Source organism: Hyla sarda, chromosome 6 (genome assembly GCF_029499605.1).
Source record: "Hyla sarda isolate aHylSar1 chromosome 6, aHylSar1.hap1, whole genome shotgun sequence".
Taxonomy (NCBI): Eukaryota; Metazoa; Chordata; class Amphibia; order Anura; family Hylidae; genus Hyla; species Hyla sarda.
Genome location: NC_079194.1, coordinates 4376958 through 4403951, shown reverse-complemented (window position 1 = coordinate 4403951; position 26994 = coordinate 4376958). Strand labels below are relative to the sequence as shown.

The window sequence follows — 26994 nt, the reverse complement described above, 5'->3', positions numbered from 1 at the left end:
TTGCTCTAAAGTTCTCTTAAATCTGCTCTTCACTTCCTGTTGTTAGGGAAAATTTGTCTCTAATAACGACCTCAGTAAGACAGAACACAGGAAGTGGGGGCAGGGCTAGGTATGGGCTTTGTCGGATTGAAAGGGAAAGTTTGTGTACCAGCAACCTGTGTCTATTCTACAGAGGATCTGCACTGTCCCTGAAATGTAAATCAAGGCTTCTCTCTCATCTTAGCAGCAGGTCAGTGCCTGTGTAACCCCTTAGTTACTGTGCTTCTTATGTACACAGTGTTGCTTTCTGAATCTAATTTCCTCCTCCCTTTGATCTACAAACTTGTGTTCAGTAGTAGTTCAGTGCTTAGTGTAACCCCCTTTATAGCTGTTTTGCTGCTGTTTCTTTCATGTCTGCTCACATATCACTTTGAAAACCCAGTGCGTCGGTAACCCCTCCCCCCCTACCACATTCCATATACAGAATTGTACTGTGTAAATTGCCCCCAGCACAATGCCAGCCTGCTTCCTGCACTTCCATCATCACTACATCACAGCATAGCAGAGAGGAGTGGGTGCTATTCTGTTATTGGCTAGGCAACTAAGGGAAAAGCTGTCTATGTGTGTACTACTGTCAAACAGCCCATCTCTAGTCCCGTCCCTGAAATGGAGAAATAAGAATTAGATGTGTACTATGGTGGGGCTCTAATTGAATCACTGCCTTTAACTCCCTCATCTGACAATGTTAAATGGGCCCTGTCATTTGTAAAAATGTTTATACAATGTGGATAGTACCATTTTATGTATATTTGTAATGCACATTTGGTTTAAAAGTGTGCATATTTTTTGATAAAAAAATGTTCCATACTTCTTACCACTAGGGGTCTCGCCACCATCCAGAACACTGTTTTGCCCCAACAGCTATTGTGTGTGTGTCTTGACCAGCAGCTGTCATAGGAACAGGAAGTGTGGGTGGGACAAACAGCCCTCTGTGCAGGCTCCTGGGTTGTAAACTAGGGGGGGGGGGGGGGGTGGGTCATAGAACCTTAGTGCACAGAGCAGCCAGTCATCAGCTGTAAGGAGTGAGGAGGTTCCCATAAGAGATGTAAGGGCAAACAAAGAACACCCCCTCCTCCTCAGTGAACTGCATTCAATGTGAGAAACACAGAAAAGAGAATTAGGACCAATAAAAAGATAAAAAACAGGATTTAACAGTCACACAGACAGGGTCAACACCAGGGAAAGAGTAACCTGTGACATTTTGTTTTTTGATGTTTTTTTGTCTCATGATTGGAACACTATGAACAAATCCCCTTGACCACTGACAGCACACTATGACAGGAAATGGCAGGATATCTCCATTCATAGATCCCCAGATGAAATACTGTCCCAGACTGTAATAATGTCCTCTCTTGGTACCATAGTCCCCATTTTGTTCCCACACACAATATTAATACTGTTGTGCACTCACTAATAATGGCCTCCTCTACCTGTACATGAACACATGGATCCTTGTTACGCCTAGCGCTCCGGGTCCCCGCTCCTCCCCGGAGCGCTCACGGCGTCTTTCTCCCTGCAGCTCCCCGGTCAGTCCCGCTGACCGGGAGCGCTGCTCTGTCATGGCCGTTGGGGATGCGATTCGCACAGCGGGACGCGCCCGCTCGCGAATCGCATCCCAGGTCACTTACCCGTTCCCGTCCCCTGCTGTCATGTGCTGGCGCGCGCGGCTCCGCTCTCTAGGGCGCGCGCGCGCCAGCTCCCTGAGACTTAAAGGGCCAGTGCACCAATGATTGGTGCCTGGCCCAATTAGCTTAATTGGCTCCCACCTGGTCCCTGACTATATCTAACCTCCTCCCATGCACTTCCTTGCCGGATCTTGTTGCCCTTGTGCCTAGTGAAAGCGTTTTGTGTGTTTAAAACCCTGTGTACCAGAACTTCTGCTATCTCCCCTGACTACGAACCTTGCCGCCTGCCCCCGACCTTCTGCTACGTCCGACTTTGCTTCTGCCTACTCCCTTGTACCTCGCCTATCTTCAGCAGCCAGAGAGGTGAGCCGTTGCTAGTGGATACGACCTGGTCACTACTGCCGCAGCAAGACCATCCCGCTTTGCGGCGGGCTCTGGTGAAAACCAGTAGTGTCTTAGAACCGGTCCACTAGCACGGTCCTCGCTATCCCTCTCTGGCACAGAGGATCCACCTCCTGCCAGCCGGCATCGTGACAGTAGATCCGGCCATGGATCCCGCTGAAGTTCCTCTGCCAGTTGTCGCTGACCTCCCTACGCTGGTCGCCCAGCAAGCTCGTCAGATCGCCCAGCAGTCGCAACAGATAGCGCAACAAGATCACCAGCTGTCGTACTTGACCACCATGACACAGCAACTCCAGTCACAACTACAGCAAGTACAGTCGCAGCTACAGCAGCAACAACCATCTCCTCCGCCGCTCCTAGCCTCCGCCTGTCCTTGCCGGACAAATTTAATGGGGACTCTAAGTTTTGCCGTGGCTTTCTTTCGCAATGTTCCTTGCACTTGGAGATGATGTCGGATCAGTTTCCTACTGAAAGGTCTAAGGTGGCTTTCGTAGTCAGCCTTCTGTCTGGAAAAGCCCTGTCATGGGCCACACCGCTCTGGGACCGCGATGACCCCGTCACTGCCTCTGTACACTCCTTCTTCTCGGAAATTCGAAGTGTCTTTGAGGAACCTGCCCGAGCCTCTTCTGCTGAGACCTGCTGAACCTGGTCCAGGGTAATTCCTCCGTTGGCGAGTACGCCATACAATTCCGTACTCTTGCTTCTGAACTATCCTGGAATAATGAGGCTCTCTGCGCGACCTTTAAAAAAGGCCTATCCAGCAACATTAAAGATGTTCTGGCCGCACGAGAGACTCCTGCTAACCTGCATGAACTCATTCATCTAGCCACTCGCATTGACATGCGTTTTTCTGAGAGGCATCAAGAGCTCCGCCAGGAAAAAGACTTAGATCTCTGGACACCTCTCCCACAGTCTCCACTGCAATCTGCGCCTAGGCCTCCCGCCGAGGAGGCCATGCAAGTGGATCGGTCTCGCCTGACCCTGGAAGAGAGGAATCGCCGTAAGGAAGAGAATCTTTGTCTATACTGTGCCAGTACTGAACATTTTTTGGTGGATTGCCCAATCCGTCCTCCACGTCTGGGAAACGCACGCTCGCACCCAGCTCTCGTGGGTGTGGCGTCTCTTGATGCCAAGTCGGCTTCTCCACGTCTCATGGTACCTGTTCGGATTTCCACTTCAGCCAGCTCTCCCCTCTCAGCCGTGGCCTGCCTGGACTCTGGAGCTTCTGGGAATTTTATTCGGGAATCCTTAGTGAATAAATTCCGCATTCCGGTGACCCGTCTTGTCAAGCCACTCCACGTTTCCGCGGTCAACGGAGCCAGGTTGGATTGCACCGTGCGTTACCGCACGGAGCCCCTCCTAATGTGCATCGGACCTCATCACGAGGAAATTGTATTTTTGGTCCTTCCTAATTGCACTTCCGAAGTTCTCCTTGGACTACCCTGGCTTCAACACCATTCCCCAACCCTGGATTGGTCCACTGGGGAGATCAAGAGTTGGGGTCCCTCTTGTTCCAAGGACTGCCTTCAACCGGTTCCCAGTACTCCCTGCCGTGACCCTGTGGTTCCTCCTGTATCCGGTCCCCCTAAGGTCATTAAGGACTCTGCCTGCCACAGGAAATGCCCCTCCCCCCCTCCCAGTTCCATCAGGCAAGCTTCTGTGTCCCCTCATGGCCCTCGTCCTGGTGTCACACTGCCCCGTGCCAGGTCTCGCCCTCTGCCCTCTCTCCCCATTCCCACTCCTGCGGTTCTGCCTGCCGTTGAGGAATCCCTCCATCCTTTCCCGGTGTCCTCATCCCAGGGGAGGCAGTTACCCGATAAAGAGAAGGGGAGACCTAAGGGGGGGGGTACTGTTACGCCTAGCGCTCCGGGTCCCCGCTCCTCCCCGGAGCGCTCACGGCGTCTTTCTCCCTGCAGCTCCCCGGTCAGTCCCGCTGACCGGGAGCGCTGCTCTGTCATGGCCGTTGGGGATGCGATTCGCACAGCGGGACGCGCCCGCTCGCGAATCGCATCCCAGGTCACTTACCCGTTCCCGTCCCCTGCTGTCATGTGCTGGCGCGCGCGGCTCCGCTCTCTAGGGCGCGCGCGCGCCAGCTCCCTGAGACTTAAAGGGCCAGTGCACCAATGATTGGTGCCTGGCCCAATTAGCTTAATTGGCTCCCACCTGGTCCCTGACTATATCTAACCTCCTCCCATGCACTTCCTTGCCGGATCTTGTTGCCCTTGTGCCTAGTGAAAGCGTTTTGTGTGTTTAAAACCCTGTGTACCAGAACTTCTGCTATCTCCCCTGACTACGAACCTTGCCGCCTGCCCCCGACCTTCTGCTACGTCCGACTTTGCTTCTGCCTACTCCCTTGTACCTCGCCTATCTTCAGCAGCCAGAGAGGTGAGCCGTTGCTAGTGGATACGACCTGGTCACTACTGCCGCAGCAAGACCATCCCGCTTTGCGGCGGGCTCTGGTGAAAACCAGTAGTGTCTTAGAACCGGTCCACTAGCACGGTCCTCGCTATCCCTCTCTGGCACAGAGGATCCACCTCCTGCCAGCCGGCATCGTGACAATCCTCTTCCCAGCCCATGGCCCTTCACCATCACCTGTGCTGGGACACTGCCGTCCTCTCTGTGCTCCCGGCCACTGGTTGGCTCCAGGACTAAAGCAGCCGGTGGCTAACAAGACCTAGTGGCAGGGCAGGGAACCAATGGTTCTCTGCCCCTCCATAGTTTTTATCTGCATTAGTGTCCTGAGGATGTGGACACAGTTGAAGGTGTGCTGGTCCCTGGCGGCTTCTTCTCTGGGTCCAGTCCCGGTTGTACCATCTGGAATCCTTGTATTGTTACCCCAGCTCTTCAGTATTGTCCCCTTTATCCTTCATCCTCTCATCGTTGTCTACAGAATTACCAGCTGAAGGATCTGACATTTTGAATTTGTCAGAATCGTTGTAAATGAGATTGAGTTCATGTTCGCGGCGGTATGAGACTCATCTATGGCGGCAACTTCGGCTAATATTTACTTGTGCCAGGAGCCATCTGTAATCTGTTCAATGTCAAGAAGAAGTTGTTTACCGAGACGTCGTAGAGACGCCCGCGAAGACTCAAAAATCTGACACTGCAACAATGAAAACCATCAGCCGACCAAAATAATTGACTCTACGAGATGTGAGGTTCACTGCCATACGACGCGCACCGCGCAGGATTTCACGTGCAGCCTTTGTCGTATTCACAGCTGACGGGAATTGTCACCCTGAGCCTGACATAATTTAAGACAATTTCATCTTTTTATTGTAGATCCCCCTCCCCCCCCCCCCGCCTCCGCTTTTCTTTTCTTCTTCCTTTAAAATGGCCGATATGACGGCAGATTATCGAGGAGAGGAAGAAAGTAGGAATGTGTCAAGATGTCAAGAGCGGGGACGTATATTAAGGGGGTTCTCCACCATAAAGTGATTTTAGTAGGTACCTGGCAGACAGTAATGGACATGCTTAGGAAGGATCTGCGCTTGTCTTGGGGATCAATGGCTATGTTGTGAGATTACCATAACACTGTGGCAGCTTTTTGTGAACGGGTATTTCCTGTTTGACTTTTCTTTTTTTTTTTACTACAAATCCCACAATTCCATTTTCCTCCCTCCCACACATCAGCCACCCCACCCATTGAAACATAAATGAGCTGCATCCATTCAAAAGACCTGTGGTTTTCAATCAGGGTGCCTCCAGTTATTGTATTAGTTGCAGATTGATCTCTCTCCCACCAAGCGATCGCTCCACCCATTGAAGCAGCCAGGCTCCCTGTCATCAGCTGACTAGTGATGTCAGGTCTCGGCCGCATTGCAAGCTGGGAAAAATTTGAGACAACAGTCATTTTGTATGCTGTTAAAAATAAATATTGGGGTGAAAATCACAGAAGAATTGTGAGAAAACCGTCACACACAGGTACAGACACTATATTATGAACTACACTAACTTTACAGCCCCTGTGACATAGTCAAATAAAAAAAAAATCCTGGAATACCCCTTTAACCTGTTAGAGCTGCAGAAAATGTGTCAGATTGTTTTCTTTGTCTTCTTAAAGGGGTACTCTGGGGAAAACAAAAATGTTTTCAGACCAACTGGTGCCAGAAAGTTAAACAGATTTGAAATTTACTTCTATGTAAAAATCTTAACCCTTCCAGTACTTATCAGCTGCTGTATGTTCCACAGGAAGTTGTGTAGTTCTTTCCAGTCTGACCACCGTTCTCTCTGCTGACACCTCTGTCCATGTCAGGAACTGCCCAGAGCAGGAGGAAATCCCCATAGCAAACCTATCCTGCTCTAGACAGTTCCTGACATGCCTTGAAATCCATAACCTTTTTATTTATCCTTGAACGCTTTTTTACTGGAAAAGTAGAATTTTGTAATGGCGCCATTTTAGGGCTCATGTAACATATAGGAAACCTTATTTATTTATTTTATTTTTTGGGGGGGGAGAGGGATGAAAAAAATGATGCTGCAATTTTGTTAGTTCCATTTTTTTTTTTTTTTACATCAGTACGATAATAGATACCAATTTTATGTTTTTTTTTTTTGCAAAATAAAATAAAAACAAATATAATATTTCTTTTTTTTTATATGAGCAGATGTTTTTATTCCTACAATTTTGGGTTACATGCAACTTTTTGATCAGTTTTTTTTTTTAGCATATGTTTTTTTTTTTTTTTTTTATTCATTACATTCACCATGGGGTAAATAATGGGATAATGGGGCAACGCCAAGTATTGGACTGTAAATTGCTGCAGAATATTTTGTTGCTTTATGAGTAAAGATTATTAATATGTTTTATTTCTTAAGATGTTTTCACATTATGATGCATTTTTCATCGTTTTGGTGTTCTCTCTGGCAGGGTCTAGTAGAAGCATCAGATCAGCGCTCGTTCACACTATGTCCACCAGGGATCCATGTGATTCCACCTTGCTGCACAATTCATCGACTTCAATAGTTCTCCCTCGGCTGCGTTCACTAGTGTTGGGCGCGAATATTCGCATTTCGAATTTTTATCGTGAATTCGCGAATATATTCGCTATATATCAGAAATTGTGATTATTCGTTTTTCCGCATATGCGCACATTCGCATATTCTTTTTTTTCACTTGTGGGCCAATTGGAATGATGCAAATACACTTGTCAGAGGTTATCAACAACATCCCTAGCAACCAATAGGAAAGTTGCCCTCCCCTCATTGTTTTCTTCCTCAAATACGTGAATATGCGAATATTTAACAAATAAGCAGAATTCACAAATATAGGACGAATATTTGTCTATATATTCGCAAAATATCGCAAATTCAAATATTGCCAATGCCGCTCATCACTAGCGTTTACACAGCAGTTCTGCAACGGAACCTCCTAAAAGTACAGTGGTCCCTCAACATACGATGGTAATTTGTTCCAAACGACCCATCGTTTGTCGAATCCATCGTATGTTGAGGGATTCGTGCAATAGTAAAAGTACATTTATACTCACCTGTCCCCGCCGCTCCAGACCGCGTCCTCACCGCTCCCGATGGTCTCCCAGGGGCTCCCGATGCTGTCCCGCTTCTCCAGCGTCTTCTTCTGGATCCTCCAGTGTCCGGGCCTCGCTTTCTGGTGACGTTATTACGTTGCTGCGCCGGGATGGCGTGCACACTGATGTAATAACGACGCCGGAAAGCGAGGCCCGGACCCTGGAGAAGATGCAAAAGATGCAGGAGGATCGCGAAGTGGACTCGAAGCAGCGGGGATAGGTAAGTGAACCTGTCCAGGATGCTTAAACGGCTATCCGACAGAAGCTTAAGCAGCGTGCAGGCAGCCGAAACGTTGCATCTGTATTTTAGCATGGAATAAAGCTACCCACGTTTTTCCTCCTGTACTGAGTGCTGCAACTGCTTTGTTTTTGCCTATATATATATATATATATATATATATATATATATATATATATATATATATATATAAAAATATACAAAGAAAGAACGTGGCACTCCACCGGCAGTGAAAAAGTTGTGAAAATACTATACCGTAGGTATGTGATATATCAACCAAAGTCGCATGGGGAATGAACCAATGGAGCCTTCTTCATGCGACTTTGGTGATTATACCACATACCTCTGGACACAGTATTTGACCGTATTGCATGCTGAACCTTTTCTTATGCCGCAGCAATCGAGTCTGATGAAGGTCTAAATTGACCGAAACATTACCTTTATTTTCACCGCAAGTCAAATGCCATGTTGCTTCTTTATTTATATTTAATGGATTGGACCCTACCTGTGCACCACACTAAGATAGAGAGTGCCATAATCTTCCCAATATATATATATATATATATATATATATATATATATATATATATATTCAGAATGCAGAAGTCCCATGCCAAGTATATTTTTTCTTCACCTGTTACTTGCGAGCAGAGATTTTGCTCACGGGTCTATCCTGGATGCTGGTGGATGCGCAGTGATCGAAAAATGGTAAAGACCTTTGTCATCAGTGTTAGCCGCACTACAAGCCTCTACCAACAGGTTAATTTGGGTGATACTGAAGACCGATTCCCTTTAAATGGGCACTGTCAGATATAAAAACTTTGTTGAAAACTGCCTTTGAAAATCCCTCCACTAGGGGTCCCCATACCTCCTGGGACACTGATGAGTCTCACAGCAGCATGAGGGTGTCCAAGGGTCATGGACACGAGATGGCTGATTGACAAGGCTGCAGCCTACATGTGCCTCCAGCTGTTGTAAAACTACAACTCCAAGCATGCCTGGACAGTCAAAAGGATGTCTGGGCATGCTGATAGTTGTAGTTTTGCAAAAGCTGGAGGCACACAGCTGAAGGCAACACTGCTGTAAAAAATAGTTATCTGAACACTGTACCACCAACTATTCCAAAACTACAAGTCCCAGCATTACAGGACTGACAAAGGATGACACACATGAATGACATAGAAAGATGTAAGTTATACACTCACCATATTGTCTTTGGTGGTAGAGTACAGGCAATCCCCAATAATCATTGTGTGTGTGTGTGTTTGTGTACAGCATAAATCAAGAGAGGAAAGAATTACAGAGCAGGGCTGCCAGGCTCCTCCAAGAGCAGTGAGTCAGCAGAGTGAGGGGGAGGAGTCATCACAGTGCAGGGCAGGCAAGAGAAGGACACACCCCTTCCCTTTGAAACAATTGAAAAGACAGTGAGCAGCTGTAATATGCATTTTTGTGTGTGAAATATGATGACGTATTAAGTAACATATTACAGTTTATTTTATTTTTTTTGTGGGATCTGACAGTTACGCTTTAAGGATTTCAGAACTCATCTTGTAAGGACATCTTTTAGAATGATAGAAATGTGATTTTCCCTGTTTGTAAATGAAAAGATTGATATTAGAGATTAAATACATTTCTAGACATTGACTTCGTCCATCGGTTCACTCACTGGGCCAGGTGCTCTGTATTTGAGTATGAGTGGAGATGCACAGAACATTTACCTCTTACCTTATGGGCCAATTGCAGCAGCAGGGACACTTGTCTTTGACAGATGTCCCTGCTCCTGTAGGTACTCTTCATAGCACTCTATGCCAGTGTTTCCCAACCAGTGTGCCTCCAGGTGTTGCAGAGCTATATCTCCTTGCATACACAGACAGTTGCAAAACTACAACCACCAGCATGCCCGGACAGCCTTCGGCTGCCCGGGCATGCTGGGAGTTGTAGTTTTGCAACAGATAGAGGCACCCGGGTTGGGAAACACTTCCCTACACGATCGGCAGGAAATAAGAAGAGTATCTATGAATTAATAATATCTGATTGGTCATGAAGGATTTACTGCGCATTATACAAGTCCGTGTGTGAATGGGCGCTTACTGTATCTCATACGATTTCTGATCCGGCATCTTCCTTCTTGTGTTTCCTATTCAGATTATCGTCGGAGAGACTGTGGTCTTTTGCCTACAGGTAGCGACAAGAGACTTTGAGAACCAGGAGAAAACACTATTAACTGGAGACTGTTGCTATATTAATCCACTGGTGCGGAGAACGGTCCGATTCCTCGGTAAGATTTAATTGATTGAAGGTTTTCATGAAGTGAAATGCTGGGCGCACGCTCCATGAACTATCGTTACATCCCTCAGACTATTATCTAATATATTGTTATTTCTATCATATTTTATGAGCAAACCAGCAGAGTACCCGGGCTTCCTACCGAAACATTGGGGGAGAGGAAAAGCAACAATGATGCTCTAGTCCTCATATCCCGTCCTCATATCCCGTCCTCATATCCCGTCCTCATATCCCGACCTCATATCCCATCCTCATATCCCGTCCTCATATCCCGTCCTCATATCCTGTCCTCATATCCTGTCCTCATATCCTGTCCTCATATCCTGTCCTCATATCCTGTCCTCATATCCTGTCCTCATATCCCGTCCTCATATCCCATCCTCATATCCCGTCCTCATATCCCGACCTCATATCCCGTCCTCATATCCCGTCCTCATATCCCGTCCTCATATCCCGTCCTCATATCCTGTCCTCATATCCTGTCCTCATATCCTGTCCTCATATCCTGTCCTCATATCCTGTCCTCATATCCCGTCCTCATATCCCGTCCTCATATCCCGTCCTCATATCCTGTCCTCATATCCCGTCCTCATAGCCAGTTCTCATATCCCGACCTCATATCCCGTCCTCATATCCTGTCCTCATATCCTGTCCTCATATCCTGTCCTCATATCCTGTCCTCATATCTCATCCTCATATCCCGTCCTCATATCCCGTCCTCATATCCTGTCCTCATAGCCTGTCCTCATATCCAGTTCTCATAGCCTGTCCTCATATCCTGTCCTCATAACCAGTTCTCATATCCCGACCTCATATCCCGTCCTCATATCCCGTCCTCATATCCCGTCCTCATATCCTGTCCTCATATCCCGTCCTCATATCCCGTCCTCATATCCCGTCCTCATATCCCGTCCTCATATCCCGTCCTCATATCCCGTCCTCATATCCCGTCCTCATATCCCGTCCTCATAGCCTGTCCTCATAACCAGTTCTCATATCCCAACCTCATATCTCGTCCTCATATCCCGTCCTCATATCCTGTCCTCATAACCAGTTCTCATATCCCAACCTCATATCTCGTCCTCATATCCCGTCCTCATATCCCGTCCTCATAACCAGTTCTCATATCCCAACCTCATATCTCGTCCTCATATCCCGTCCTCATATCCCGTCCTCATAACCAGTTCTCATATCCCAACCTCATATCTCGTCCTCATATCCCGTCCTCATATCCCGTCCTCATAACCAGTTCTCATATCCCAACCTCATATCTCGTCCTCATATCCCGTCCTCATATCTTGTTTTAGCTGACGTGGCAGGCATGTGGTTTTTAGCCATACTGATTGCAGTTCTATCACTGTAATTATTTTCTATTGCTGCCTACATTTCCCATGACTCCACTGGCTTTGCAGAGAGAGTGGGGGTGGAGTCTCATTACTGTGATTTTCCCTGTTTGAAAATGAAAAGATTTATGTTAGAGATTAAATAAATTTCCAGAAATTGACTTTGTCCATCAGTTCACTCACTGGGCCAGGTGCTCTGTATTTGTGAGTGCGAGTGGAGATGCAAAGAGCATTTACCACTTACCTTATGAGCCAATTACAGCAGCAGGGACACTTGTCTTTGACAGAAGTCCCTGCTCCTGTAGGTACTCTTCATAGCACCCTGTGCCAGTGTTTCCCAACCAGTGTGCCTCCAGCTGTTGCAGAGCTATATCTCCTTGCATACACAGACAGTTGCAAAAACTACAACCTCCAGCATGCTAGGAGTTGTAGTTTTGCAACAGATATAGGCACCCGGGTTGGGAAACACTTCCCTTCATGATTGGCAGGAAATAAGAAGAGTATCTATGAATTAATAGTATCTGATTGGTCATGAAGGATTTACTGCGAATTATACAATTCCGTGTGTGAACGTGCGCTTACTGTATCTCACTGTTCATATGATTTCTGACCGGCGTCTTCCTTCTTGTGGCACAACGTGTTTTAGGGCTTGGGAGCCCCTTCATCAGAGATACAGGCTAGATAACCCAATGAAGGGGCTCCCAAGCCCTAAAACACGTTGGGGGAGATTTATCAAAATCTGTGCAGAGGAAAAGTTTCTGAGTTGCTCATAGCAACAAATCAGATCGCTTCTTTCATTTTTCAGAGGCCTTTTCAAAATTGAAAGAAGCAATCTAATTGGTAATGGGCAACGCAGAAACTTTACCTCTGGACAGGTTTCGATAAATCTCCCCTGTTGTGTCTTGGTTTTTATAATAAAAAGGGTTCATGATCCATAAATGACTATACGTTTCATGGATTGTGCCACACATCCGGGGTTTTCCTCCTCCTCAGACTCTGCACTATTTCCCTGAAGGCTGCCCCTTTGTCAGAGACATGCACCAGAAACCTGATGAAGGGCCTCCCAAGCCCTGAAACACGTTGTGTTTTTGGTTTTAAAATAAAAGACATTTGTGATCCGTAAATCACTTTCCAATTGGTAAATTGTTCCATACACCCAGGATTTTCCTCCTCCTCAGACTTTCTACGCTGTTTGGGTGGCACGCTCCCACCCCGGCCCCCCAAAGGCTGCACCACTCATATTACTCCGGCATAGTGGTTGTGCCTCTAACACCACCAAACAAGGTGAGCAGACCCTCCTTGGGAGTCTCTATTATCTTGCGTTAGATATTCCGCCCTATGAGGAGCTCTTCTTCCTTTTTTTTTTATTCATGTAAAGAGTAAAGATGGCACTCACCATAGGATGAAGGAACGGTAATACTTTATTCGTGATAACCGGCAGACTACAGCACAGGGAAGAGGGACGCCGTGAGCGTGATAGCTATTTTGTGCGCTAGGCTCACTTCTACAGACCTCTCCCCCACTGCTGTCAACGCCGGTGTGAAATACCTGGCAGTGACCTCAGTGGGCGTATGCCTCCATTAATACACCATAGAAAAAGTGAAAAAAACTGTGTAAAAAAAAAAGAGTTCAAAACATACAAGGAAAAACACAATGCAAAAAACTGTATAAACCATCATATAAATCTGCTTAAATCCACTTTATCATTCATGTCAGCTGGGCCCTGAGCACGCATGCGCCGGATCCACCTCGCCTCCTTCTGCAGCAGCGCCTTCCTCCTATCTTCCCCAGCAACGGCATAAACTCTCTTAAATTCCAGAAAACTTCAAAACAGAGGAATCACCCTTAAGTTCTTCATTAATATGTTCAATGATCCTTGGGCAACCTTTTGATGTTTTCACCAACCGTACGGAAACGAGTGCGCATGGGGCGTATAGTGTAGAAGCGGCTGTATGCACACTCGATTCCGTACACCACGTAGACGGTACGACAGGTAATGAGATCTTTCACTACGACCTCAGATCCACCTGACAGAAAGATTTTTCCTTTTTTCACGTGAGGAGGAGGAGGAGACCATCTACAACTCCCACAACAGTGGTTTCCCGTAGGAGCCGCGACACTACGCCAATCTGAACTCTTATTCTTTTCTGACACAAAGCGATTATTTGTGAGTAAATTGTCGATATTCTTCACTGTCCTGAAGGCTATCACGGGTCTGTTTGGGTTTACCCTATACGCTGTAGTGGCGTATTTATAGGTTTTTTAGCGGGTCTGTTTTTTAGCGGGTCTGTTTTGAGTCACACTAGTTAGTAACGGTTCTTTTTGAAGACGTGACCAATTATCATTTATGACTTTTTTGTTTGTCTTGGAGAAGGGACGGAAATCAAACAAAAAGGAAAATCTAACACAACAAGAACGTGGTCTCAAATGTCAAGAAGTGCTCGAGCCCAAATGCTGATGTGCAGTTGAGACATTAGCCAGTATATCCTTATATGAAGGACATACCTGAGCCCGCACACCAACGCCAAGGTTTCCCAAGTGATGAGGGACCTAACCTAAACCTGTCTGTGCATGATAAGCAAGAAAACAGGGGCAAATGCGCAATTACAAAAGCTTTTGGTCCGACTTACAGACTGCTCCCAAAGGAAAATCTGTCAGATGTGGAATCTTCATAAAAAGAAATAGAAAATACAAACAAAACGAGTCCGAGTCCAAGAGAGAAGATTCCACTTCTGACAGATTTTCCTTTGTGTTTGATTTCCGTCCCTTCTCCAATACAATCAAAAAAGTCATAAATGATAATTGGTCACGTCTACAAAAAGACCCGCTACTAACTAGTGTGACTCAAAACAGACCCGTGATAGCCGTCAGGACAGTGAAGAATATCGACAATTTACTCACAAATAATCGCTTTGTGTCAGAAAAGAATAAGAGTTCAGATTGGCGTAGTGTCGCGGCTCCTACGGGAAACCGCTGTTGTGGGAGTTGTAGATGGTCTCCTCCTCCTCCTCACGTGAAAAAAGGAAAAATCTTTCTGTCAGGTGGATCTGAGGTCGTAGTGAAAGATCTCATTACCTGTCGTACCGTCTACGTGGTGTACGGGATCGAGTGCGCATACAGCCGCTTCTACACTATACGCCCCATGCGCACTCGTTTCCGTACGGTCGGTGAAAACATCAAAAGGTTGCCCAAGGATCATTGAACATATTAATGAAGAACATAAGGGCGATTCCTCTGTTTTGAAGTTTATTTAGGAATTTAAGAGAGTTTATGCCGTTGCTGGGGGAAATAGAAGGAAAGCACTGCTGCAGAAGGAGGCGAGGTGGATCCGGCGCATGCGTACTCAGGGCCCAGCTGACATAAATGATAAAGTGGATTTTAGCAGATTTATGTGATGGTTTATACTGGTTTTTGCAGTGTTTTTCCTTGTATGTTTTTAGCTCTTTTTTTTACACAGTTTTTTCACTTTTTCTATGGTGTATTAATGGAGGCATACGCCCACTGACGTCACTGCCAGGTATTTCACATCGGCATTGACAGCAGTGGGGGAGAGGTCTGAAGAAGTGCGCCTAGTGGTGCACAAAATAGCTATCACGCTCACGGCGTCCCTCTTCCCCATGCTGTAGTCTGCCGGTTGTCACGAATAAAGTATTACCGTTCCTTCATCCTATGGTGAGTGCCATCATTACTCTTTACATGTATGTTCTGCACTGGTTTCGTGATTGAGCGCCCCATTGAAGTTCACACGGACTTAAGTGCCCTTGGGCGTCACATGCCTGTTTGCGGGATCTGTGCCAAGGGCTTCATCTAGTGCACCTCTTTTTTTTTTTTTTTACGTTGTTTACTTTTCTAGATACATTTTTTGGCTTTTTGGCAGAGAAGGAAAGAAAAATGTTCATAGTGACCGGAGATCGTGCGTATTTCATCCGCCATCGTGCAGACAGGGCAGCCCTTCTGCTCAGATCAGACCCAAAAATACTTAGCAGCCAAATTGGCAAATCTTCCTAGTTGAGTAGAGCGTTTGGCAGCCGCATAGATGCCATGTCTACATGGTGACACTTATGGCCGTCTGCCATGACAGGCAATAACCCGGGATACACTGAAGACTTGGCGGCCATCGGTCTCCTGACATCTTCATCTAACATCATGAGAAGAACGAGAAGAAACAATCTACTGCACATCGTCCAAACACTCTGGCCCGAGCCTGAACAATGGCGTAACAAGCAAAGTGGCAGAACAATACGCCATCACATATTACAGGGTGGAAGAAAATCATCGATATATTGTAGCAGAAACATTATCTTTTAAAGGGGTACTCCGATAAAAACACATTTTTTTTTAAATCAACTGGTGCCAGAACGTTAAACATATTTGTAAATGACTTCTATTAAAAAATCTTAATCCTTCCAGTACTTATCAGCTGCAGTATGCTCCAGAGGAAGTTGTGTAGTTCTTTCCAGTCTGTCCACAGTGCTCTCTGCTGACACCTCTGTTCAAGTCAGGAACTGTCCAGAGCAGGAGAGGTTTGCTATAGGGATTTGCTCCTACTCTGGACAGTTCCTGAGACAGACAGAGGTGTCAGCAGAGAGCACTGTGGTCAGACTGAAAAGACATGTATAAAGAAAAGAACTTCCAGTGGAGCATACAGCAGCTGATAAGTACTGGAAGGATTAAGATTTTTAAATAGAAGTCATTTACAAATCGGTTTAACTTTCTGGCACCAGTTAATTTGAAGAAAATTAGTTTTTCACTGGAGTACCCCTTTAAGACCTAATTTATTCTGAGAAATCCTTATTATTTATTTTATATTTTATTTTTTTATTTATTAAATATATTTATATATATATATATATATATATATATTTATCGATATATATATTAATATACATTATTTATATTATTTTTATTAATCATATGTTATTTAGAGAATAAATTTAATTTAAACAATTATATTAAATACATTTAGTAACTTTTCGATTCTCAGGAGAATAAATCCAAATAAACCTTACCAAATACAAGGTGCTAATTGATGGTATAGGTCAGTGGTCTCCAAACTGTAGCCTTTGCAAAACTACAACTCCCAGCATGCCCGGACAGCCGTTGGCTGTCCGGGCTTGCTGTGAGTTGTAGTTTTGCAACATCTGGAGGTTCAGAGTTTGGAGACCTCTCTTCTGTTGTCCATGATTTGCATAACTACAACTCCCAGCATGCCCGGACAGACAACATCTGAAGGTCCACAAATTATGGACCTACAGATGTTGCAAAACTACAAATCCCAGCATGCCCAAACAGCAAACAGCTGTCTGGGCATGCTGGGATTTGTAGTTTAGAGACCACTGTATAGTGGTCTCAAACTGTAGCCCTCCAGATGTTGCTAGACAACTCACCGGCCTCGGTAGTCTGCACCAGGGAGCCAGCCGCACGTCATCGCCGCCCACTGCCGCTGCCGATGGTAAGTGACCTCCAGCGCTGGTCCCCGACTGTTTCCCTGCTCTGCCCAGACTACAGTGGTTGGGCAGAGCGGGGGAACCGAACATTACCCCCCAGCCCCCGATCTGCTAATGGTCGGTCCTCCTTATTTTCTGGGTCCATGGGTTAGCGGAGACTCGCATGACCCGGAATTGCCGCAAATCGTGGTTGTGAATTCACCGGCGACTTGTGGCGATCGCCGAAATGGGGGGTTCCCAGGATCTCCGTGTGCATTGGCATGGGATGCCTGATGATAGATATCAGCAGTGATCCCAGTTCGGTCCCTGCCCGGCGAGCGGCAGGGACCAAAATTCCCATGGGCGTACAGGTACGCCCTTGGTCCTTAAGTACCAGGGCGCAAGGGCGTACCCATATGCCTGTGGTCCCAACAGGTGACCTGAAGCAGCAAATTTTAATAAATAATCAAAATGTACAAAAGAAAAAAACTATAATTTAAGGAAATTAATAGAACTTTAAAACATTAAATATTTTAGTATATATATTAAATATTTAAAATATCCAAATATGAATAATAATAATGATAATAATAATAATAACAACAACAATAATAATAATATTAATAATTATCCTCATCATCGTTATTTTCATTATTATTATTATTAGTATTATTATTATTAGTATTTATGTAGCGCTAACAGATTCCACAGCACTTTACAATTTGGGATACAAATAAAGACAAATCTGAGACATTACAATATTACACACTAAATATTCAAATGATGATAAATTCCGTGTTATTTACTTGGTTCTTAGCAGCGTCTTCTCACCTCACCAGTTTTTTTTCTCCGGCATTTTATGTGTTAATAATCACTCATTTGCAGCGGTAATTACCGGCCTTAATTACCTCTGAATCTTTGACTTCACAATAAGCCGATTTACCAGATTCCGGGAGAATTTTTCAGTCGTTTTTCTCGGTAATTAATTGCGCACTTAATTAATTTGTTTAATAATGCGATGATGATGCAGAAAACCTGCTTATCGCTTTACAATCCGTCTTCGGTGTCTGGAGGTAACATTTTGGCGTTTCTCGTAGGGTTAGGAGAGAGAAATATTTGGGAAACCATGTTTAAATTATTGTAAAAAAATAAGGAGTGAAAAAAAATCAAGTTTCCACGAATTGCGTTGCATTCTGGGACATAAACCAGTTTGTCTTCTGACTGGTGATGAAGTCATCTCCGCATCTCTTGGATCCCGTCACCTTTTGCTTCAGTCATGTGATATGCAGACAGGGGCAGCAGTGAGACTTCATTTGTATATATTGTATATAGTGTTTGGTCGGCACGTTTTGCGTTAAGCGCTTATTTACACTGATTGATTTTATGAATTTTGTTTCTTTTGTAGTTTGTTGTGTGTAATGTTGGTATCTTCTTTACCCTGGATACAGACCCCCATGTTGATTGTTTGAAATCTGGTCTTGCTGTGTGTTCACATATTGGTCTGTTGTACTTATACACTAATTTTGATCCCATTTACTATAGTCTCTGATGAAACAGAATTTATGACCCAGGAGAAACAGGTTGGGATCAATGGAATCCATGGTATAGTCATTGTTGTAGAAATTCTTTGTATATATTCCATCAATAAGATTGATCAATAAGTGGATACCACCCACTTGATGGTTGGTTTGGGGGGTTAAGGGGTCTCTATCATTGGATAGGGGATAAGATGTCTAGGGGCAGAGTACCCTTTTAAACCACTTTTGTTACCTACTCCTGTGTTGGAAACCCTGCATTCGTTTCCACTATTCACCCTCTCTCTAAAGGCCCCATAGCAGCCGCATGGTTTCCACTAGGGATGTCCCGATCCTGATACCGGTACTTGCACTTGTATGTGCAAATGTCCCCGATACCTAATCCGATACCTGCCGGCAGGTATCAGGGGGGTGTGGTAAACCGCCTGCACTCTCCGCTCCCGAGCTATGCAGTGCACATCATTAACCCTTTAGACGCTGCACTTTTCAAAAAAGTTTAAATAAAAATAAATAAAGAAAAAAAAAACATATATATATATATATATATATATATATATATATAATAGATTTCCATGCTCGGAGCGACAGTATGCTGCTACAAGCAGACACACTGAAGCAATGTGCGAGTCTCTGCGCATGCGCGGTGTACTCACGCACATCGCTTCTGCTCCCCCTGCTCCATGAGCTAGGCCGAGAGCGTCCACAAAGTGCGAGTAGCCTGCGCATGCGCACATTGCATATTGCCGCTCCGAGGTACCATGTAGCGGTCCTTCAGCGGCGGATCCACAGCGTAAAGTACCATGTGGATCTGCCCGTGTGAACGTTCCCTTAAGGAAAAAAAAAAAAACCCTGTCACATGACAAATTGGTAATTGGTATCGGCGAGTACTAAGAAAAAGTATCAGTGCTCGTACTCGGTCTTAAAAAAATGGTATCGGGACATCCCTAGTTTCCACTATAGCACTTACGCCTTTCACCCTTCTATTTGTTGGTCTATAGAGGGCAGCATTATGACATCACTTAGCGCCACGTCGTCACACTCAATCTGTAACGCTTTATTATTGAACTTCTCCGCAATTCACATAAAGAGACGTCAGATCGGCTCTGATTGTGAAGAATTCTCCTGAGACACTAACAAATCTCCATGACACATGAGGATCCACATGACAGCACCATTTATTATACTGTCCATAGTGCCTGAGTGTAATGGACCGGATGTCGTCACCTGGGGATTATGTCTGTTCTATAAGTGTAAACCGTCAGCACAGGAAATAAAAGAAACATAATCACAATCCGACCACATTCAGTCTATTAAACTGATGATTCTGAGACTACGCCACGGTATATGTCAAATATCATTTTACCACCATTATCCTGTACTTCATTATATAGGCAAAAAATTATGGGAAGTGGTCTTAAGTGTAATCTGTGTGTGTCATATACAGAGAGTGTGTGGTAGTATTATATTCAGAGGGTGCAGTGTGTGGCACTATTATATTCAGGGGATACAGTGTGTGGCACTATTATATTCAGAGAATACAGTGTGTGTGTCAGTATTATATTCAGAGGATACAGTGTGTGGCACTATTATATTCAGGGGATACAGTGTGTGGCAGTATTATATTCAGGGGATACAGTGTGTGGCAGTATTATATTCAGGGGTACAGTGTGTAGTAGTATTATATTCAGAGGATATAGTGTGTGGCAGTATTATATTCAGGGGATACAGTGTGTGGCAGCATTATATTCAGAGGATACAGAGTATGGCAGTATTATATTCAGGGGATACAGTGTGTGGCACTATTATATTCAGGGGATACAGTGTGTGGCACTATTATATTCAGGGGATACAGTGTGTGGCAGTATTATATTCAGGGGATACAGTGTGTGGCAGTATTATATTCAGAGGATACAGTGTGTGGTAGTATTATATTCAGAGAATACAGTGTGTGGCACTATTATATTCAGGGGATACAGTGTGTGGCAGCATTATATTCAGGGGATACAGTGTGAAGTCGTATTATATTCAGGGGATACAGTGTGTGGCACTATTATATTCAGGGGATCCAGTGTGTGGCAGTATTATATTCAGGGGATACAGTGTGTGGCAGCATTATATTCAGAGGATACAGAGTATGGCCGTATTATATTCAGAGGATACAGTGTGTGGCAGTATTATATTCAGGGGATACAGTGTGTGGCATCATTATATTCAGGGGATACAGTGTGTGGTAGTATTATATTCAGAGAATACAGTGTGTGGCACTATTATATTCAGGGGATACAGTGTGTGGCAGCATTATATTCAGGGGATACAGTGTGAAGTCGTATTATATTCAGGGGATACAGTGTGTGGCACTATTATATTCAGGGGATCCAGTGTGTGGCAGTATTATATTCAGGGGATACAGTGTGTGGCAGCATTATATTCAGAGGATACAGAGTATGGCCGTATTATATTCAGAGGATACAGTGTGTGGCAGTATTATATTCAGGGGATACAGTGTGTGGCAGCATTATATTCAGAGGATACAGAGTATGGCAGTATTATATTCAGGGGATACAGTGTGTGGCACTATTATATTCAGGGGATACAGTGTGTGGCAGTATTATATTCAGGGGATACAGTGTGTGGCAGTATTATATTCAGAGGATACAGTGTGTGGTAGTATTCAGAGAATAGTGTGTGGCAGTATTATATTCAGAGAATACAGTGTGTGTGGCAGTATTATATTCAGAGAATACAGTGTGTGTGGCAGCATTATATTCAGAGGATACAGTGTGTGGCAGTACTATATTCAGAGGGCACAGTGTGTGGCAGTATTATATTCAGGGGATACAGTGTGTGGCAGTATTATATTTAGGAGCACAGTGTGTCACAGTATTATATTCAGGGACACAATGTGTGGCAGTATTATATTCAGAGGTACAGTGTGTGGCAGTATTATATTCAGGAGCACAGTGTGTGGCAGTATTATATTTAGGAGCACAGTGTGTCGCAGTATTATATTCAGGGGTACAGTGTGTGGCAGTATTATATACAGGAGCACAGTGTGTGGCAGTATTATATTCAGGAGCACAGTGTGTGGCAGGATTATATTCAGGAGCACAGTGTGTGGCGGTATTATTTTAAGAGGCAAAGTTTGTGCCAGTATTATATTCAGGGGATACAGTGTGTGGCAGTATTATATTTAGGAGCACAGTGTGTCGCATTATTATATTCAGGGACACAATGTGTGCAGTATTATATACAGGAGCACAGTGTGTGGCAGTATTATATTCAGGAGCACAGTGTGTGGCGGTATTATTTTAAGAGGCAAAGTTTGTGCCAGTATTATATTCACAGAATACACTGTGTGGCAGTATTATATTTAGGGGTGCAGTGTCTGACAAAATTTAATTTAGGAGAGCACTGTGTTGTAGTATTATATTCAGTGGCATAGTGTGTGACAGTATTATATTCAGTGGCATAGTGTGTGACAGTATTATATAAGAGAGAGAACAGTGTGTGACAGTATTTCATTTAGGTGCACAATGTGTAATAGCATTATATTCAGGGGTACAGTGTGTGGCAGTATTATATTCAGGGGTACAGTGTGTAGCAGTATTATATTCAGGGACACAGAGTGTGGCAGTATTATATTCAGGAGCACAGCGTGTGGCAGTATTATATTCAGGGGTACAGTGTGTGATAGTATTATATTCAGAGGGTATAGTATGTTGTAGTATTATAGTAAGGGGGTATAATGTGTGGTAGTATTATATTCAGAGGAATTCAGGTAGAAGAAAACAGACATGGTCGCACATCTACAATCTTGCATAATGATTTGATTGCTTCTCAGTGTAATATCAAAAACTAACAGGTTGTTATTATACATTTTTGATCATAAAGTACAAGCCCACTCGCCACGTCAAGGCCACCTATTTAGAGTGGGTCCCTAACGTCCCTAGCATAAAATGGCGTAGCACTGGGTGGCGACCACCACCGCCGCGACACCAGTGCCCACGGGGGGGAACGACCCACTGGCAGAGCGGCCCCAATGCCAGGATGCCGACATTTAAAAAAAAACAAAGTGTCCATACCTGCCGTTGCTCCCCCGATGCCTCTGGTAACCCGCAGTGATCTTTTCCCTAGTTGCCTGTGGTCAGTGAGTCTTTATACTGCATTCAGATAATCACTGTCACTGCTGCTCAGCCTATCACTGGCCGAGGCGCGACAGCACTGCAGATGGTGATCAGCTGAGCGCAGTACAGTGATTCACTGACCACCAGCAACCAGGAAAAGGATCACTGCAGAGACCGGAGAGGGTTACCGGATGCACAGGGGGAGCCACAGCAGATATGTAAATTATTTTTTTTTTTTAAATGCCGGCAGCCTGGGGAAATAAAAAAATATAATAATTATGCTGGAGTAACTTGTAACAATGTAGAAATTAGAAATATATTACATCTGTGATTAGTGGAAGTAGATTAGAAGTACAGATTATTAATAAATTGGTTTACAGGGGTACTTCACTGGCCAGCGTACGGAACATTTAGTTCTGAACACTGTGTGCGCACTTCAAGAGTTGGCCACGCCCCCTCGTGATGTCATGCCATGCTCCCTTAATGCAAGACTATGGGAGGGGGTGTGGCGGCCATCACGCACCCTTCCATAGACTTGCAACGAGGGAGCATGGACGATCCCAGCGCGCACACAGTGTTTGGAACTAAATGTTCCGAACGCTGGCCAGTGGAGTACCCCTTTAAGGTTCCCGTCCAGATACAAGGAAAAGTATTATGCACTTAAAATGTAAAACACCTGGAGATAAATCCAAAAGCCAAAATCCGAGTTTCATGCCAAATATTTGGCACGGAACTCAGTAAAGTGATGCGCGAAAATCACACAACATTTTCATAGGAGTTTAAATCCAAAAGGACAAAAGCTTACACAATTGGGGAGATATTCTCAAAAACGACGGTCATTTCTGTTCCAGCGATATTATTCACACCTTTTAGTTTTCCTCCTCGCGTTTTCAAAGGTCTTTTGTGCTGCTTTGAAAATATGTGAAAATTCATTTTTGCGCCACTTTTGGTTTTTTTCGCACCCATATTTTTTTGGTTGCAGCCATATTCAATTTTTTGAAAATTGACGAGTTTGGGGTCAAAATTGCCGATCACATCCCAGAAAATTCTGGCGGAAACATCTCACGAAATATTCCATGGTTACTAGTGCCCAGAGAAGTGAAAACTGTATAAATAAAACATTTCTGAGCTTAAATGTGAGTGCAGGCGCAGTGACCAAGAAAAAAAAAAAAAGATACATTTATATATATATTTTTTTAATAAAATTTTTCAATAATAATTATTTCTTTTTTTAATAGTAACTTAAATAACACCTTTTCCTGAAAAAAATAAAAACAAAGAATCTCAGATTCTCCCCCCATGTTCTCCAGTATTCAGAAAAGTGGGGGTAACATGGGATTTAGTGGAGATTACAGGACACATTTAGAGGCTCATATTCCAGTTTACATGGAAATTTGGCCGCACAGTTTACACTACTTTTATCTTTGTTAAGTTGATGATAATTTAAATGGTCTTGTGTCCAGATTTGATGAGTTTTTACTTCTTTAGTAATGGTCTACAAATGTTTTTAAAAAAATTGTTAATATTTATTTATTTATTTTATTTTTCCAATGGTATTTATTGCATTTTTTAACCACTTAAGGACCAAGGGTGTACCTGTGCACCTGTGGGAATTCTGGTCCCCGTCGCTCGCCGGTGGGGACCGGACCGGAATGCCTGCTGAACTAATTCACATGATTGATCGATCGGAGCGACCGACCAATCACCACCCTGCTGGGCAGTAACCGGGGTGGTGATCATAGCCGGCGGGGGGTCTCCTACCTTTTCCCAGCAGGGGTCCCTTCAGGAGCGGCGGCGGACAGGAGCAGCAGAAGCGGTGGCAGAAGCGGCGGCGGCGGCCCGGAAGTGCAGGCGGCAGGATACAGCAGGAGGTGAAGCCTGTTCCCCTCCTGCTGTTCCTTAGAAGCAACTCTCTACATGCACAGACAAAGAGCATGCTGGGAGTTGCAGTTTTGCAACAGCTGAAGGCACACTGGTTGTGAAACTGAGTGTGTGTCCTGTCTCAGTGTCTCGCAACCAGTGAGCCTCCAGCTATTGCAAAAATACAACTCCCAGCATGCACTGAGACCGTGCATGCTGGGAGTTCTAGTTTTGCAAAAGCTGGAGGCAAACTGGTTGTGAAACACTAAGTTAAGTAACAAACTCTCAGTGTGTAATGTGCCTCCAGCTGTTGCATAACTACAACTCCCAGTATGTATGGTCTGTCACTGCATGCTGGGAGTTGTAGTTTTGCAACTGCTGGGGGTTTGAACCCCCCCCCCCCCCCCCAATGGGAACGTACAGAGTACATTCACACGGTCGGGTATACAGCAAGTTTTCTGCTGCAAGTTTGAGATGCGACAAATTTTCCGCTGCAGCACAAACTTCCAGTGAGAAACTCACTGTAAACCCGACCATGTGAATGTGCCCTAAAAACACTACACTACACTGCACAAAATAAAAAGTAAAACACTACATATACACCCCCCTTACACAGTCCCCCCCCCCCCCCAATAATAATTAAAAATGTCTTGTACGACACTGTTTCCAAAATGGAGCCTCCAGCTGTTGACTGACTGTCAAGGCATGCTGGGAGTTTTGCAAAAGCTGGAGACACCCTGTTTGGGAAACACTGCCGTAGGGTATTTTGGTGGTGAATGCAAATCCCCAATTTAGGCCTCAAATGCACATGGCGCTCTCTCGCTTTGGAGCCCTGTCATATTTCAAGGAAACAATTTAGTGCCACATATGGGGTATTTCTGTACTCGGGAGAAATTGTGTTACAAATTTGAGGGGGATTTTTCTCCTTTGGGATTTTTTTTTTTATGCTGTTTTGGCACCATAGGGGCTTCCTAAATGTGACATGTCCCCCAAAAACCATTTCAGCAAAACTCACTCTCCAAAATCCCATTGTCGCTCCTTCGCTTCTGAGCCCTCTACGGCGCCCACCAAACATATTACATCCACATATGAGGTATTTCCTTACTTAAGAGAAATTGGGTTACAAATTTTGGCGGGCTTTTTCGCCATTTACCCTTTGTAAAATTTCAAAAACTGGGTCTACAAGAACATGTGAGTGTAAAAAATGAAGATTTTGAATTTTCCCCTTCACTTTGCTGCTATTCCTGTGAAACACCTAAAGGGTTAACAAACTTACTGAATGTCATTTTGAATACTTTGAGGGGTGCAGTTTTTATAATGGGGTCATTTATGGGGTATTTCTAATATGAAGGCCCCTCAAATCCACTTCAAAACTGAATTGGTCCCTGAAAAAATCAGATTTTGAAAATGTTGTCAAAAATTAGAAAATTGCTGCTGAACTTTGAAGCCTCTGGTGTCTCCAAAAGTAAAAACATCTCAACTTTATGATGCAAACATAAAGTAGACATATTGTATATGTGAATCAATATGTCATTTATTTGGGATATCAATTTTCCTTATAAGCAGAGAGCTTCAAAGTTAAAAATAAATGCAACATTTTCAAATTTTTCATCAAATTTTGGAATTTTTCACCAAGAAATCGACAAAAATTTACCACTAACATAAAGCAGAATATGACATAAAAAAAACAATCTCGGGATCAGAATGAAAAGTAAAAGCATCCCAAAATCATTAATACTTCGTCAGATTTGCAAAAAAAATTCTCTGGTCCTTAAGGTGAAAATGGGCTTGGCCCTTAAAGGGGTACTCCGCCCCTAGACATCTTATCCCCTATCGAAAGGATAGGGGATAGGATGTCAGATTGCGGGGGTGCCTCCGCTGGGGACCCCCGGGATCTCAGCTGCAGCACCCACCTGTTGCGGCTTCCGGAAACGCTGGAGGCTCTGGCTCCCAACCACGGTGATGTGAGATCGTGACGTCACGACTCCGCCCCCGTGTGACGTTACGCCCCGCCCTTCAATGCAAGTCTATGGGAGGGGGCGTGGCAGCCATCACGCCCCCTCCTGTAGACTTGCATTGAGGAGGCGGGGCATGACATCACACGGGGCGGAGTCGTGATGTCACAATCTCCCATCACCTTGGTCGTGAGGCGTTAGGAAGAGAGCCTCCAGCGTTTCCGGAAGCCGCAACAGGTGGGTGCTGCAGCCGAGATCCCGGGGGTCCCCAGCGGAGGGACCTCCGCGATCTGACATCTTATCCCCTATCCTTTCGATAGGTGATAAGATGTCTAGGGGCGGAGTACCCATTTAAGGGGTTAAATTTGACATTGCAAAAAAAAAATTTATGAAATACTTCTCAGTATTTTCAAACTATATGAATGAATTTTATAAAGTGTCTAAACAACAGACCGTCTGGTGCGGCTGACTTTAAACTCTCAGCATCTTAGACTTTGCGCCACATTTTTACAGCAATTCCAGAATATGATGGTAAAACACGGTGGGACGCGGCGTTACCACAACAGTACCACAAATAAAATGCAATGTGTGAATACAGCCTAAAAATAGGCAAATATCTCAACTACCACCTTC

At 44.6% G+C, this 26994-nt stretch overlaps 1 protein-coding gene across 1 annotated transcript in view; it reads left to right on the top strand.

Moving 5' to 3' along the window:
* PLPPR5 (phospholipid phosphatase related 5) overlaps positions 1-26994 on the top strand; it is a 207701-nt gene that overhangs the window by 85937 nt on the left and 94770 nt on the right. The window contains exon 2 of the mRNA XM_056523108.1: positions 9978-10110. Coding sequence (XP_056379083.1) covers positions 9978-10110 — 133 coding nt within the window. The remainder of the gene's footprint in view (positions 1-9977; positions 10111-26994) is intronic.